This window comes from Erpetoichthys calabaricus, chromosome 6 (genome assembly GCF_900747795.2).
Source record: "Erpetoichthys calabaricus chromosome 6, fErpCal1.3, whole genome shotgun sequence".
Lineage (NCBI taxonomy): Eukaryota > Metazoa > Chordata > Cladistia > Polypteriformes > Polypteridae > Erpetoichthys > Erpetoichthys calabaricus.
Genome location: NC_041399.2, coordinates 198343459 through 198359281, shown reverse-complemented (window position 1 = coordinate 198359281; position 15823 = coordinate 198343459). Strand labels below are relative to the sequence as shown.

At 39.9% G+C, this 15823-nt stretch overlaps 2 protein-coding genes across 2 annotated transcripts in view; both read left to right on the top strand.

The window, feature by feature from the left end:
- Positions 1–15823, top strand: part of LOC114653992 (alanine aminotransferase 2-like) — a 493749-nt gene that overhangs the window by 28233 nt on the left and 449693 nt on the right. The gene's annotated exons all lie outside the window — the stretch shown is intronic.
- The window catches only part of dhx30 (DEAH (Asp-Glu-Ala-His) box helicase 30), a 57239-nt gene that overhangs the window by 1226 nt on the left and 40190 nt on the right, over positions 1–15823 (top strand). The window contains 7 exon segments of the mRNA XM_051929022.1: positions 2713–2840; positions 3502–3612; positions 7494–7714; positions 8044–8152; positions 8803–8952; positions 12514–12666; positions 14767–15219. Coding sequence (XP_051784982.1) covers positions 2713–2840; positions 3502–3612; positions 7494–7714; positions 8044–8152; positions 8803–8952; positions 12514–12666; positions 14767–15219 — 1325 coding nt within the window.

The window sequence follows — 15823 nt, the reverse complement described above, 5'->3', positions numbered from 1 at the left end:
AATGGGAGGTCTGAAAATCAAGAGCACACTTTATGAGAAGGACTCAGGAGTCGTAGTGAACTCTAAGCTATCGACTTCCAGACAGCATTAAGAAGGCAAACACAATGTCAGGTTATATAGCACCTTGATGTGTGGAGTACAAGTCGCAGGAGGTTCTGCTCAAGCTTTATAACACACTGGTGAGGCCTCATCTGGAGTAATCCAGAGAGGAGCAACTGACCTGATTCCAGGGCTACAGGGGATGAGTTGTGAGGAAAGATTAAAAGAGCTGAGCCTTTACAGTTTAAACAAAAAAAGATTAAGAGGAGACCTGACTGAAGTGTTTAAAATTACGAAGGGAATTAGTCCAGTGGGTCGAGACTGTGACTTTAAAATGAGTTCATCACAAACATGAGGACACAGTTGGAAATGTGTTACTGGTAATTTTTGCCCAAACATATTTTTCTTCACACAGAGAATCATAGACTCATGGAATTGGCTACCATGTAGTGTGGTAGACAGCAGGACATCAGGGACCTTCAAAACTTGACTTGATTTTATTTTGGAGGAATTAAGTAGTTTGGACTGGCAAGCTTTGTTGGTACTAATGTGGAAAAAGCAAGTCCACCCCTACATTTATCACTTCACCAAATACCAAAAATTAGAGCATCATTAGGGAGGATCTTGTCTGATGCTATCTTATTTAAACTTACACTTTTAGTTTTGTTTGCCCTTGTTGGTGATTTGTTTATTTAATCTCCATGTCTGATTGAAAGAGCTCTTTGAAAGAAGATATAGATTCCTATTCATCTGGGAAGGGATTTAGAAAGATCTTCAAAGAACTGGAAATCTTCCATTCCACTCTCTGAAAATCATCTACAAGTAGAGAACATTTGCAAAATTGTCCAAGCCAGGCTGCCCCAGGAGGTTTGGTCCTTGAGCAGAACACAAGAAGCTGGGAGAAGTCTCTAAAGAGCCCTGAATTTCATCACAGGACCTACAGGTAGCTCTTACTGCTGCTGATGTCAAAGTGCACTTGTCTACCATTTGAAAGAGGCAACTCAGTTCAGATCATTGTGGAAGGTGTGCCAAGGAAACCTTTAGTCTTGCTCAGATGTTCTTTCTGGACAGTAAAGTTAGCCCAAGAAGACCTAAGCAAAGACCAGGATGTTTGGAATAAAATGCTGTGGGCAGACAAGATAAAGTTAGGCCTGCCTGGCCATGTTAACAAAAGACATTTTCATTAAAAACCAAAAGCAGCATTTGACCAGAAGAAATAGATAGGAAGGGCGCCCAACACAAAATACAAAGTGGTCTTTATGAGCCATGCTGCACATCCTCTCACTGACACACTAACGCTGAGGACTTTCAGCCAGCGAATCCCTCAGCAGAAGTGTGTCAGGCAGTGCTATGGGGTCTTACTTATACCAACGGTAATACGCCTGCATAATGCCTCGCTGTGACAGTGACAGACAAGTCAGATGTTTTTTTTTCTGAATTTTTTCATTGTTTGTCATTCTGGTGAGTGTTCAGACTATAGTGTGTGCCTCTGTCTATTTATTTACATATCTGTCTGCTTATTTATTTTAATGAGCTTCTGTTACAAGACAGATTTCCACTTGGTGACAAATATAGATCTGTCTGTCTGTCTGATAAATAACTAAATGCATTAAAAGTGGAGTCAAAAATGCCTTTCACATTCTATCTATCTATCTATCTATCTATCTATCTATCTATCTATCTATCTATCTATCTATCTATCTATCTATCTATCTATCTATCTATCTATCTATCTATCTATCTATCTATCTATCTATCTATCTATCTGTGTAATATGCTGATGGAAGTGTTCTGCTTTGGAGCTGGGCAGGTCACAGAGCCCACTATGAACTCTTCTTTGTATCAGAGGTTGTTTGAGAATAATGTGAGACCACCTGTTAGAAGGTTAAAGCTCACATGACAGTGGACCCTGCAACATGCCAATGATCCAAAACATATCAGTAAATTCTAAAGAGAAAGAAATGGAGGGTTCTGGAATGGCCAAGTCAAAGTCCGTGTCTGAATCCCATCAGGATGCTGTGAGCACAAGACACTCCTCAGACATCGCAGAGCTGAAAAAGATATATGTGACCGAGTGGAATAAACTTTCTCCCAGTCAATATCAGAGACTGCTGGACAGTTGAAGGAAAGGCTGATGGTCTATTTAATTTTTTCTATAGACAAATAGAATATCTGTTGATTTTATAGTGAATAAATTATTACAAAGTCAAGTTATTAGTGTGTTTTTTTTTTTTATTACAGCACGTTTATTTAAAGATACTGTTTGAATAAAAATTAAACTTTGGTGTCTCCACATATTTTTAAAGAAAAAGTCATGGGGTGTACTTACTTTTTCACATGACAGTACATATTTAGAAAGACACTCACTAAGCAGGTCATTTTAGTAAATTATAACCTTAAAGGGTTTGATTGCAATTTTGGATGCCGTGTTTATTTCTTTTAGCTGTAATGTTGCTGGACAGCCTCTCATAAACTCCCCTTTCTTCACACACACACTTTACATGTAATGTATTGTAATTTTTGTGGGCTCTTAAGGCATCATTTCCATCATTTTCCGTCTGCTACTGACAGTCATGAAAAGGCGAACATGTGCTCATCGTTGTATTTTGGCCCAGAATCTTTGACTAAAAATTTTAATCTAAAACTTGTTTCTTTTGTAACTTTTGCTCTTAGTGCGCAAGGACCATCTGAAGGAGTTTCCACACCCCAAGAGTCTTCTGCACAATGTGATTTCTCGGGCCCTGGGCACCTCTGATGTTAAGGAGCAGATTGTGTACAACTGTACTGAAGGCAGCATCAAGGTGAGTTCTCATTGTGGCTTATTTCTTGCTGATGACTTTATAATGTTTGGAAAAATAAAAAATGTTAGTCAGAATTGAACTGGAGGTTAGTGTAGCGGCACGTCTTCAGCTCAAATCCTTGATGTTTTCCTATAGAGTAATTAGCAGCTCATCACTTCTGTATATGGAGTCAGACTTGTCGCACCCTCTGCTCCTTCTCGACCACGCGGGTCTGCTGATGAACAGTGTATGATGATGTCACCTCTGTGTGACATCGAGTCTCAATCAGGACTCTTCTAGTGTAGCTCTTAGCTGGTGGAACAAACTGCCCACCTCCATTTAAAATTCTGACTCCCCTCAGTGTGTTTAAGAAGCACCTGAAGACTCTTTTGTTTGGTGAATTTCTGTCTAAATTAGCTTCACTTGTGGTGATCAATTTTGTAACCTGTCGTGTAACACTTAATCCCAGATAATCTCCCAGGTTGATGTTGCTTGATTATGTTGGCCTTTTTTGTAAGTTGCTTTGGATATAAGCATCTGCTAAGCAAATAACTGTATGAGAGACACATGATGGAAGCATGATCACAAGCATGGAAGTGCTCGTGATTATCCGTATGGAAGTGTTGGTTAATTTTAGTCAGTCCCAATGTAATTTAAGTGACTCCTCTGTTTTATGTTGCAGAGGGCCATTCTACAGGTGAACTGGCCGAAAAAGTTTGAAGTGGAAGGTTTTGGAACAAAGAAGGTGGACGCGGAACGGCGAGCTGCTGCTGCAGCATGTAAAGTGTTAAAGGTGAGAAATGACTGCAGTACCTGCCGTGCGGTGCCCTCCTCCTGCCAGAGACGCCTCGTGTTATGGTGTGTTACATACGTGTATACTGTACATTTATAAGAATTATCTGGCTAAGCATGCGGTTAAATACAATCTCTTGAAAGTAAAGGAGTTGTAAAAAGAGTTTTTCACTGCATGGGCAGACACTAAGGAGATTCTGCAGAAGAAGAAGAGCAAATAATGAGTTTTACTCTCCCTTCTAGAAAAAAGGAGCATTCAATTTATGCTTTAGCATAAGTAAGCAATGTGGTGGACGGCTGGGGTCCTTGCCCCTATGATGGAAGGACTGGGGGAGAGGACATATTCAGGGCAACACCTCCCCGGGAACACTAGAGGGCGATCCCCCTGGGTTACAGTGGGGGCCACGGGTTTGGAGCACAGAAGCTCAACCCTGCTGGGGCCTGTGGACACCACCAGGGGGCACCTGAACAGTTGCTGAGCCCTGTGTTGCAGCACTTCCGCCACACCGGGTAGTGCTGCTGGAAGAAGATCTGGAAGAACATAGAGCACTTCTGGGTGCCTTATAAAAGGGGCCACCTCACTCCATTCGAGGAGCCAGAGTCGGGAGGAGGAAGACGAAGCTTGCTGGGAGAGGCGGCAGACGTGTGACTGCGCTTGGGTACTGTGCTCTGTACAGTGGGGAATGAAGGAAAAGCGCTGCCCCACTTAAAATAAAGGTCTGTACTGGGCAATATTTGTGTCTGCCTGTCTGTGTCGGGGTTAATGGGGCTGTACACGCCCCAGGTTCCACAGCATCATTAGTCATCATTTATATGGAATGTCACTAAGGCTTTAAGCCTTTTGAAAAATAATTTTTAATTTTACAGTGAAAAGTTTTTGTTTCATTCAGACCTTCAGGGTACAAAATACATGACAGTTTCCTATTGTAATAATTGTATTTCTCTTAATGTGCTATAATCATTTCTAGTTTTGGCTGTAGAGCTCAAATTGAAATTCTAAGTTCATGCAGCACATCCCGATCTCACCATTAGTTTAACGTTACCAACCCTGCTCAGTACAGTTCAGGTTTGTAGGTGGCTGGAGTCTATCCAGGTGTCAAGACAGGAGTCAAACTGGATGGCATGTGGATACTGTATATATATATTTAGTGTATGTTTATGAATGTACTGTATATGTGCCATGAAGTAAGAGTTTTAAAGAAAATGCCATCAGAAGCTGGTAAACGAAACAAAAAGTTTAAAATGGACAAAAGAACACTGTCAAGGGGCAGTTGATTTCTAGGTGCCTCCAGACCTTCATCCGTTTTAGCCTTTTGTTTTCACTGATGCAGACAACACTGTTATTTGATATGTAATTAAGAAAACTGCCTACTGTGGACCTGTAAGGCATCTTTTTCTCAAACTATACACTTAGATGTCCTTATCCTCTTCTGGGGTTGTGCACCTGGACCTTTAGTGTGATTTAGTTTGCCCGCTTCCCTCTAGACGGCAGTGCACACCATTGTATTAAATCTCCAGTTTCTCGACACTATCACATGGAACAGCCTTTATTTTCACAAAGCATCAATAGACTGACAAGTTTCTTGAGAAAGTGGTTTAATTGCGGCCATTTCTGAGCCCAGCATTAAACTTTAGGAATGCCTCGTAACCCCAGGAAAGACATTGTACTTGCTATATTGAACAGAATAACAGGGTTCAGCTGTACTAATGCAATTACAGAGGTTTATCTAATAACCAATTGGCATTTATAGGCCATCAATTAAGGATAAACTAAGAGAGCTTATCATTAGGATACTGGAGTAATGGAGCTTTGCAGTCATTTAGAATTACAAATCATTCATTTCAAGCAGTGATAGCCATTTGCAACATTGGAAAAATCTTGGCTATATTTTTAAATCAATTTAGTGACACCTTAATTTTAAAAAAAAAATTCAGTTTCAGTCTAAAACATGAACATTTCTGAGTGATTATAATCTTTTGAGCACTCATATAGTGTATGCTAACCGTAGTGAAACAGGACAGTGAGGATGGTCACGCTTCCCCCTCCCCTTGCCCTGCAGCCTCTCTCTTGGATTAGCACGAATATATCACCTCTGCAAGCGAACTATGAAGAGAGTCGGTGAGAAAAGTCGCAAAAATCAACCAGAATGTTCAAGAAAATTATAGAAAAAAAACACGATCTAAATCCGTTAAGTAGTTCTTTGGTGAAAAGCGGACAGGCAGACAGACGCTGGATTTTTATATATATATATATATATATATATATATATATATATATATATATATATAATAATGAGAAAGAGAGATGTAGTCAATATGATACACATATATCTATCTTGAACTCTTTGAAAGTAAAGTCATGTCAAAAAAAATACCCTTGGTCTCACAGGGGCTACACACTTAATGCTTTTCAGATATGAGTGGAGTGTTACATTTAAAGTGAAGTTTTATTTTGATTTTTAGCACCAGCCTTACAGCATTCATAATTCTAGAAACACAAACCCGGGATGTAAATACTAAGCCAGTTTTCACCAATTAATATTGATTTGTTGTCTTTCTATGAATTTCTAGGTTAAGTAATCACTAATAAAGCCGTGGTTTCAGTATCTACTTATATATTACGCTACCGTGGCTGTTAATTTGTCTGTCCAGGATTTTAAATCACCTGTAGCTCGCAAACCGTTTGACCTATTGACCTGAAATTTGGTACCCATATACTATGTGATGTCTACTGTCATTTTTTGGGGTGATTATTGACCTCCAATGTTTTTATTTTTATTTTATTGTCAACTCTTGGCAGAGGCCAGCATGTATACAGGTGCCGTTCTCATCCCCACCACCTTCGCCATCACTTCCCCTACCTCTTCATATTGTAAATCATTCTTGAGGCAAATTGAAGACTTAAATGCCAGCTTAAGTGAAAAATTAATGAAAATGTACTAAGTCAGGGGTGGGCAAATTCATTCCTGGAGGGCCGCAGTGGCTGCGGGTTTTTGTTCCAACCCAGTTGCTTAATTAGAAAACAATCCTTGCCAATAATTACATTGTATGGCTTATTAGTGCTTTAGCTCAGCTATGTCAAGTCATTCTCATATCCGAGATTTTTTTTTCCATTCTAAGGATATCATCCAAATACTTTGAAGTGTAAAACGGATGGGAAATTCTCAATCCTTCCCTTTTTTCTCTTCTCTTTCCTTCCAAGTATTTAATTAAACCAAATAGTACACGATAAATACACACAGGTGTAAAGGGTAACAAGCAAAATGGATAACTGCTGGTTTCTTTTGTCATTTGCATCTTATTGCTAATAAGGAGCAATTAAAAACCAAGAATGCAGCTGTTTAAGACTTAAATAAGCAATAAGGGTTCATAATCTTAACGAGGGAGATAACTAAAATGAAGCAGAAGTGTTTCTAGAGCAATAAGTGCTTCTTATTAAGCAATTGGGTTAGAACAAAAACCTGCAGCCACTGCGGCCCTCCAGGAATGAATTTGCCCACCCCTGTACTAAGTAATTGCAACACAAAAACTGACTTAATCAGTTTTAACGCGAAAAGATGGCGACAAAAGAAGAGAAGAAGCGGGCCGCTAGGGTGGAGAAAAGAAGAGCTGGTCAGGACGCAGCAAGCGCATCAACCTCTGAGCAAACGAATGCTAAACAGAGACGGAGAAAGAGGATGAAAACTAGGAATGCTCAAGTCAAGTGTATTCACTGCAGTGCGCCGTTACTGTTTATCAAATAAATAGAGACGTCGGGTATCATAGCAAGTTTTATCACCTGAGAGCACCAGATGTGCCACAGTTTATTTAAATCATAATTGTCCGGTGGGGCTGTTTAATTTTTTTTAAATGCTCTTACAGCCACATTTCCTTTTTATTCAGGACATGGGTTTGTTGGGCCCTGGCAATAGGATGTTCAAGGCTAAAGAGTATCGCTCCATGACATACAAGACACCTGCAGTGACCACACAACTTACTGAAGAGGATGAAGATGAGGAGGAGGAGGAATGGCGTCAAGAAGAAGCAGAAGAGGGTGTGCTGGATGTGACGGACTTTATTTCAGACATAAACAAGGAAACAAAGACACCTAAAGAAACTGGCAGGTACAGGGCATGCAGTAAGCAGACAGATTATTTAAGTCTTGTTTGTTGGCTAACATTTTGGTTTGCATCTTTGCTCACAAAGAAAGAATAGTTAGATGTGTTTAGGAGCTTCTCTAGTTTTCTTGACTGCTTTTATTTCTAAATGTAACAAGGTCATTTGTTTCCATATAATCTTTACAAAGATTGTTTTAAGATCCCCTACTCTTGGACAATAATTTCTTATATTTAAAATATTTACCTTGTAGGTAATAATAGTGTGTCAGTGAACTGTTTATTGTCTCTGAATTTTATCTGAATGTGAATTAATTTGATTTTAAATGTCTTTCAAGGTTTGAACAAGATGATGTTAATGGAGCACTTGCTCTAAAGATGTTCCCGAATCCTAAGGCTTTGCTGGTTAATGTTGTCCAGGTGGCCACAGCTTCTTCTAACATTGTGGTGAGTTGATTTCTCTCGTTTTTCTACCTGCTACATTAAAGCTAATAGGCTTGTGCTGGAAGTGTGGGACTGAAGGCCTGTTTTAAGATTAGTGTGAACATAATTACATGGAAAAAAAGAGTGTCACTGGTGGTTTGTCTGTTTTATTTTAAGGATCTTAGAGGTATAAACACTGAAATCAGAGTTTTAATTATAGACAGTTTTAAGTCTATCATAAGTCAAATTAATCTGAAACCAACTGAAAAGCATTTCAAGCAAATCTAGTGAGTAAGGGGCTGTGACTGTGCTAGCAGCACAGGGCTTAAGGCCAGGAGCAACACTGGAGAGGTTGCCAATTTAGAATCGCCACTTAACGTAACCTGCCCATTTTTGGGGATGCACCTGGAGGAAAACCAACACAGACATAGGAAGAACAGGCAGATTCCACATGAACAACCTCCAGGCACAAGATTCAGACCAGAGGTGCTAGAGCTGTGAAGCGACAGCGCTAACCACTGCACTACCGTGTCGTCTGTATAACATATGACTTCTGAATCCTGTAGACATCAAAATTCTTTGTTTACCTAACCAGCTTATGCTTTCACAAATTCTAACTGTGCGAGAGTCTAGCATGAGATGCGATTAACAATTTCAATGTTTTCCTTCTGCAGGATTTTATGAAGTACAGGACTGAAGGTGGAAAGTTGAAGACTTGTGAGTTAACCCTGCAGTGGCCTTATGTGCTCACATTCATAGCCAGGGGGCGACATAAGTCTGAAGCTGAGAACCGAGCTGCTGCCCTTGCCTGCAAGAAGTTGAAGGTGAGAAGAAGGCAGGGTTTGTTTTGTTTGGGGTTGGGGGTGTTGGTATGGTCCAGGGCGTGGGAAAGAGGTTAATGTTAGGCCAGGCCTACACTATCTTTACATTAAATTAACAAAGTAAAGTCTGTGTATGTAGGATTTATTAGAATGTAATATGTGTGATGGTTGATTTGACCAAAGTACATTAAAACTGTTTAGTAATGTTTGATTATTTAATTAACTGACTTGTCTTTAATTGCAACTAGCCGTCCCCCGTGGCTTCATCTGTGTAGCAGTGAAACAGGACAAACTTTAAACATCAATAAACAAACCGGTATCACTAGCTAAGCGGAGGCAAGGTACACTCCAAAACGCAGAGGTACACCGACTCGAACAGAGGCTGGCACGGGAGTAAAGAGGGCCCTGCCTGGGTCCCCACTCCTGACGTCACGCTTCCCCTTGGCCCGCAGCCTCTGTCTCGGATTTGTGCAAGTATATTGTTCCTGCAAGCAAACTATGACTCTTAGTGCAATGAGAAAAGTTGCGAAATCAACCGGAATGTTCAAGCAAATTTAAAGAAAAAAAACCCAATCTAAATCTGTTAAGTAGTTCTGTCATTCGCTAGCTAAGCAAAGGTAAGATACGCCCCGAGGCTGGCGCGTTAGTGAGGAGGGCCCCACCCACTTCCCCCTCCCCTTGGGCCCATTGTGTCTCTCTCAGATTCATGCAAATAAATCGGTACCGCAAGCGACCTATGTAACCTAGCACAATGAGAGAAGGTGCAAAATCAACCAGAATGTTCAAGCAAATTCCAGATAAAAACCTGAACCAAATCCGATAAGTAGTTCTCTTGTGAAAAGCAGACAGATGTTGGATTTTATATAATTTAGTTTACTGTCAAATAATGCAAAGAGTACACAACTCGTGTTTCGCCCTAATTCTGGGCTCATCAGGCGTACACACTCACTGTACCCCCTCTCGGGGAATCGAACCTCGGATGTCACCCATACAATAAGATTGTGATTCAGACTACGAATGCCATGAATGTATAATATATATATATATATATATATATATATATATATCCTCTTTAATAAAATCCCTGTGTGCGTCCAGTGTCCGTGTGTGTCTTCTGGTGAAGTGCGCATGCGCGGGGCACGGTGCGATGCTTCAAAGGCCGCCTGACGCGTCACACAAGGCAGAGAGGGCAGGACCTATAAAATATCGCGCGGAAGATCCAATCGTATTTCGGTAAATTAGGTAAGACCTAAAACAGAAAACACAAAAACCCAATCGGGTACTGAGACGCGGAGACCAGCTTCACCAATGTTGTGCAAGTGTTCACTCTGAGGATGTCAGATTTGCGATTAAGAAGCTTGGCCCGGTAAAGTGTAAAGTAAAAGAAGATTTATTTTCGTGCACATTACATCAGTTGCTGGGGAGAATCTGCTGATTGCCCACTGTTGTGACAGAAATTTAAACGCATATTACGGACAGCAGAGCCATTATTACTGTCAAAGAAAATTACAGGCATTTTACGGAAAAAATTGAATGAGGTAAAAGGTCCCTTGCCATTTAATACGGACTGTTCCTACTAATGTTTATGGACTACTGTTCTAGCACCTGTTATTGTAACAGGCTTAATGTCTAGAATATATATATAGATATAGATATATATATATATATATATATATATAGATATAGATATAGAGATATATATATATATATATATATATATAGATATAGATAGATATATATATATATATAGATATATATATAGATATACAGTACTGTGCAAAAGTTTTTGGCAGATGTGAAAAAATGCTGTAAACAAAGAATGCTTTCAGAAATATAAATAATGATTGTTTATTGTTATCAATTTACAAAATGCAAAGTAAGCAAACAAAAGAAAAATCTAAATCTAATCAATTTTTGGTGTTACTACCTTTTGCCTTCAAGCCAGCATCAATTCTTACAGGTCCACTTGCACAAAGTCAGGAATTTTGTAGGATTCTAGTCAGGTGTCTGATCAGCCAATTCTACCAAACAGGTGCTAATGATCATCAATGTCACACGTAGGTTGAAACACAGTCATTAACTGAAACAGAAACAGCTGTGTAGGAGGCTTAAAACTTGGTGAGGAACAACCAGACTCTGCTACCAAGGTGAGGTTGTGGAAGACAGTTTCATGTCATGGCAAGACTGAGCACAGCAACAAGACACAAGGTAGTTATACTGCATCAGCAAGGTCTCTCCCAGACAAAGATTTTAAAGCAGACTGGGGTTTCAAGATGTGCTGTTCAAGCTCCATCCTATTTATCCCGTGTTACTATAAATGGCTTCTGGATGAAACAAACTCTGCACCTCAAGCTATTTATCAGCAGACGATTTCCTTTTGATCCTACCCTACTGTAATATTTTCCAAAAACACTGTGACAGGTCTTATTTCTTGCAGAATTCTTTTCCACATGCTAAAAGTTTTAATAATAATAATACATTTTATTTCAAGGTGCCTTTCTAAACACCCAAGGACACCGTACAGATAATAAAATCATAAAACCAACAAAAACATGCATGTACACATACACATACGAGACGAGACACAAAAATAACTGAACTGGGCTTGGGGCTTTCCTGGAAAACCATCTGGAGGTTGGCCGGATGTGAATCATAGAACTATATCCTCTCAAACCGCTGACTGGCTATTTATATCTTGTGAATAGCCCAGTCAGTATTTGCACAGCAGTCACTAGATGAGTTGCCGCAATAATGTCGGGTGAAAAAAAATCGAACAGCAAATCAACATCAAATTTCTCGCAAATTTTCTCTTTTTCCGTAAAGCAGTTTTTGACTGACAGAAACATTCCTGTCCTTGATCATCCTCCCTATTAGCCCGATTTAGCGTCCTGTGATTTTTACTTGTTCCTGAAAAGCAAAAGTGACCTGAAGGGAACACATTTTTCTTCAGTGGATGAAATGAAGACAGAAACGGCAAGCCTGTTGAATAGCCTCAAGCAAGAAGACTTCCAGCAATGTTTCAATCAATGGAAGATCCATATGGAGTGGTGTAGAGATCGGGATGGGGAGTGTATTAGAATGTGACAATGTTTAAAATACTGGAATTCATTAATAAATATTTTTTTTTTACCAGTCCGGCTATTTTTGTGTCTCACCTTATATACTTATATCTATATCTATGGAACTGAAAACACAGCAATAAGAATACAGCCTTAGGTCATGTAGTCTCGCATTGCGATATAGGGTTGGACATAGGGCACTTGAGAAATGTACTTTTAAAGTCTTTCTCTCGTACATGCTCTCTGTTTGTCACCTAATGGTAATTAAGACCAACAAAACCTTTGTTAAAGTTCTGCTCCATTGGTAAGTGGCTAATAGATGCACAATGGGTGACTCTTATCCTAAAGTGGTGTTATAGTGCCTAATAGTCTTAATAATAGCAAATAAAATGTTTAAGGTCTTGTTATATGTCAGTGCCTGACTTTCAGATGCATTGTAGGTAGCCCAGATAATTTGGATCAGCACCTCTAGTGTCTTGTCTGACGTGATGTTCTGTACATGTAGGCCTTGGGTCTCATCGACCGAAATAACAACCCATTGACTCACGCCATGTACCACCTTGATGCAATACGTCAGCTGGGGCAGCAGGAAAAGCAGCCGTGCCGGATTGAAGTTCCTGTTGAGTTACAGGAGAGGATCCACCGCTATTTGTTGCAGGTTAGTAAAGTGTAAACCTCGTGTTGTATTTAAAATTTTAAAAGATTCTTTGTTTTCAGTATGTATGTTTATAAGGTGAGAGTCCTGTTAAAGTATAATTAACACTCAAAACAAACCATGAAACCAAATATCTGTTTGTATGAAATAATTCATTTGAAAAAAAAGAGAAATGATCTGTTTGCCAGTACTGCACTTTCCCAGTGTCTTCTGGGGCTTCTCAAGCGCACTTCACAGGGTAGACTGGTGGGTGTGTTTCCTGGCTGCCTATCCACCCTGTCTTGCTAAGCTTATTTCTTAACACCGTCATTCATTAGTGAAACTGGTCTGTATGATGCACATTGTCTTGACTTTTCTTTGGGGAAAAACACTAATGTTTGGTGGGACATTAGAAGTGGAGTTTCCTTTCTTTAGCTGCTATAAATGATATTAAAATGAATGGAGCCAACTTGCTGGAACATTTTTTTTACAACTCCACTGGGTAGCTATCCTCACCTGTAACTCCCATTTTCGAGGGAGTTTACGGCATTCACTGTTTCTAAAAGTGTCAGTGGTTTTTTGGATTCTTCTGAATATTGAGCTGTGATATTTTGCATTTTATTGAAAAACTCCTTAGCTTGTGTCCCATCTTCTTTACACTGCGAGAAATACAAGGATTTACAGTATTCCTTAAATGTGTTTATTTTACTCTTTGTACTTCCTGATTTTATTTTCTGTTGCATTGGTAATTTCTGTTACTGCATTGCAAAACTTCCTGTATTTGTTGAGGTAGAATCTTGTTAGCCTTCTCTTATAATTGACACTAATGATGTCGTGATTTTAAAATAATTTGTCTAGTTTTTGTTTTTGTTAAGAGATTACATTCTGAGTCGAAAGTCAGTCTTTTCCTTATAGAGAACCTCATTGGGAGATCTTCCTGTTCTGGAAATCTCTGTAACCATCAGTTGTGATGTCTTCTAGTCTGTAGTTTGTTTTTTTATCAAAGAGATTCATCCTCATTAAAATTGCGTTCATCGTGTCCTAGAGTGTTCAGGTGGAAACCTCTGAGGATTCATTGGTCTCAAAAAGCATTGAATTTGATTGGAGATGAACTCTATAAAGTTTTCAACTGCTAATGACATTGGGTTAGAATGGAAGTTGCAAGTTGAGTAAGTAGGGCGACAAACACGTAGGATGTAAGCTCCAAGATAAGAGGAGAGTGGTTAGAGAGGGTCACACCATGTTTACTTTTGAGGTGGATTTTAGTGTAAAATATACATTTGAAACATCAGCTTTTAGGAGTTGTACCTTAAGATCAGTCCAGAGTCCTCATGGACGAAGTTTGACGAGCTATTAAAAAAAGAGTGTTTTAATTGTCTGACACCCTCACTCAGCTTCTCAAGCAGTCCTAGACAACTTCCACTGAGACCCTGCAGGTTACTGTCACTTGCCTAATACCACTCCACCAAATAAATAAATAATAAAAAAAATCCCTGTGCCCAGTGATGCAGCTCACTACAGTAAAGATGACGCCTCCAGTTATCTGCTCATTTGCTTTCGGTGAAGGCTTCTTCAGTTTCTGTGTTCAGACGTTGGATTTGGAAACCTGCTTATTTTTTTTTTTGTTTTTGTTTGGTTATTTGTCCTTATACAATTTCTTGTATTATGAATTTGTTAGTTTTCGCATACCCCTTGGGGTCAGAACGCAGGGTACAGCGCCCCTGGAGCAATTACAGGTTAAGGGTCTTGCTCATGGGCCCAGCAGAGTAGGATCTCTTTTGGCAGTGACGGGGATTCGAACCGGCATCCTTCTGGATACCAGCACAGATCCTTAGCCTCAGAGCCACCACTCCGCCCCATTATTGCTTATTGTCCTCCATTAAAACTGCTTCACACCTTTCTGTGGTGCTGTGCCACTTATGCTTAGTAAATATCTGTGATTATTTTAAAGCAGTACCTGTATACTTTCTGCTTTCTGATACGTTTATTACAATGTGTGCTGTGAATGTGTATCTTTCACTGTTTCATCCTTTGCATGTTGGGTTTAATGTATAGACAACGGCAATTCTTTTCAGTATCATTCTTAGTTAATCTTTCATTTTTGTGATTTCTTCTTCTCTGCAGTATCCGTTAGGAAGCAGCCCTGATAGTTCCTTTTCAGATGAGATGGAAGCTTTGGGAGAAGTACAGGACAATGACCATATAATGGATGCTATTGCAGGTGGTCAGTATGCGCCGTTCCCTGACTGGGAATCACAAAAAATGAATGAGACTCTACTGCATAAGTGGAATTTGCAGCAGAACAAGGGCGGCCTTAAAGAGTTACCTGTGGACTTGCACAAAGATCGAGTGGTGGCTGCTGTTAAGGATAACCGTGTAACTATCATTGCCGGTGAGACAGGTTGTGGGAAGACTACTCGCATTCCCCGATTCATTCTGGAAAAGTATATTCAGGAAGGCTGCGGTTCTTCGTGCAACATCTTGATCACTCAGCCAAGACGAATCAGCGCTATGTCAGTGGCACACCGAGTCAGCCAGGAGCTGGGCCCAGGTCTGTGCAAGAAAGTAGGCTACCAGGTATAATGAACCCCAGTTCCTTTTAATCGTTTTTTTCTGTGATTTGATGATGTAGGATTCATAGTGACTGCCACATTAGCTACAAACAGTTTAGTTTACAATGTCCTGCAGTTAAAGTCTCTGGAATCAGTGTTTCTACTGCAAACATTTTTACTGCTGTAATATTTATCTTTTGGGTTGTTTAGCATTAGAAAAACCTGATATACTTACATACCAGAAACGGTGCACTGCAGTGAATACACTTGACTTGAGTTTTCATTCCTAGTTTTCATCCTCTTTCTCTGTACGTTTACCATTCGTTTGCTCAGAGGTTGATGTGCTTGATGCTTCCTGAGCAGATCTTCTTTTCTCCACCCTAGCGACCCACTTCTTCTGTTCTTTCGCCGACATCTTTTCGCGTTAAAACTGATTGTCAGTGTTTGTGTTGCAATTACTTTGTACATTTTCCTTAATTTTTCACTTAATCTGGCACTTAAGTCTTCAGTCTACCTCAAGAATGATGTAACATATGAAGAGGTAGGGGAAGTGACGGCGAAGGTGGTAGGGATGAGAACGGCGCCCGTACACATGTGCTGCACAGCCGCCCTTCTGGCTGCAGCCAAGA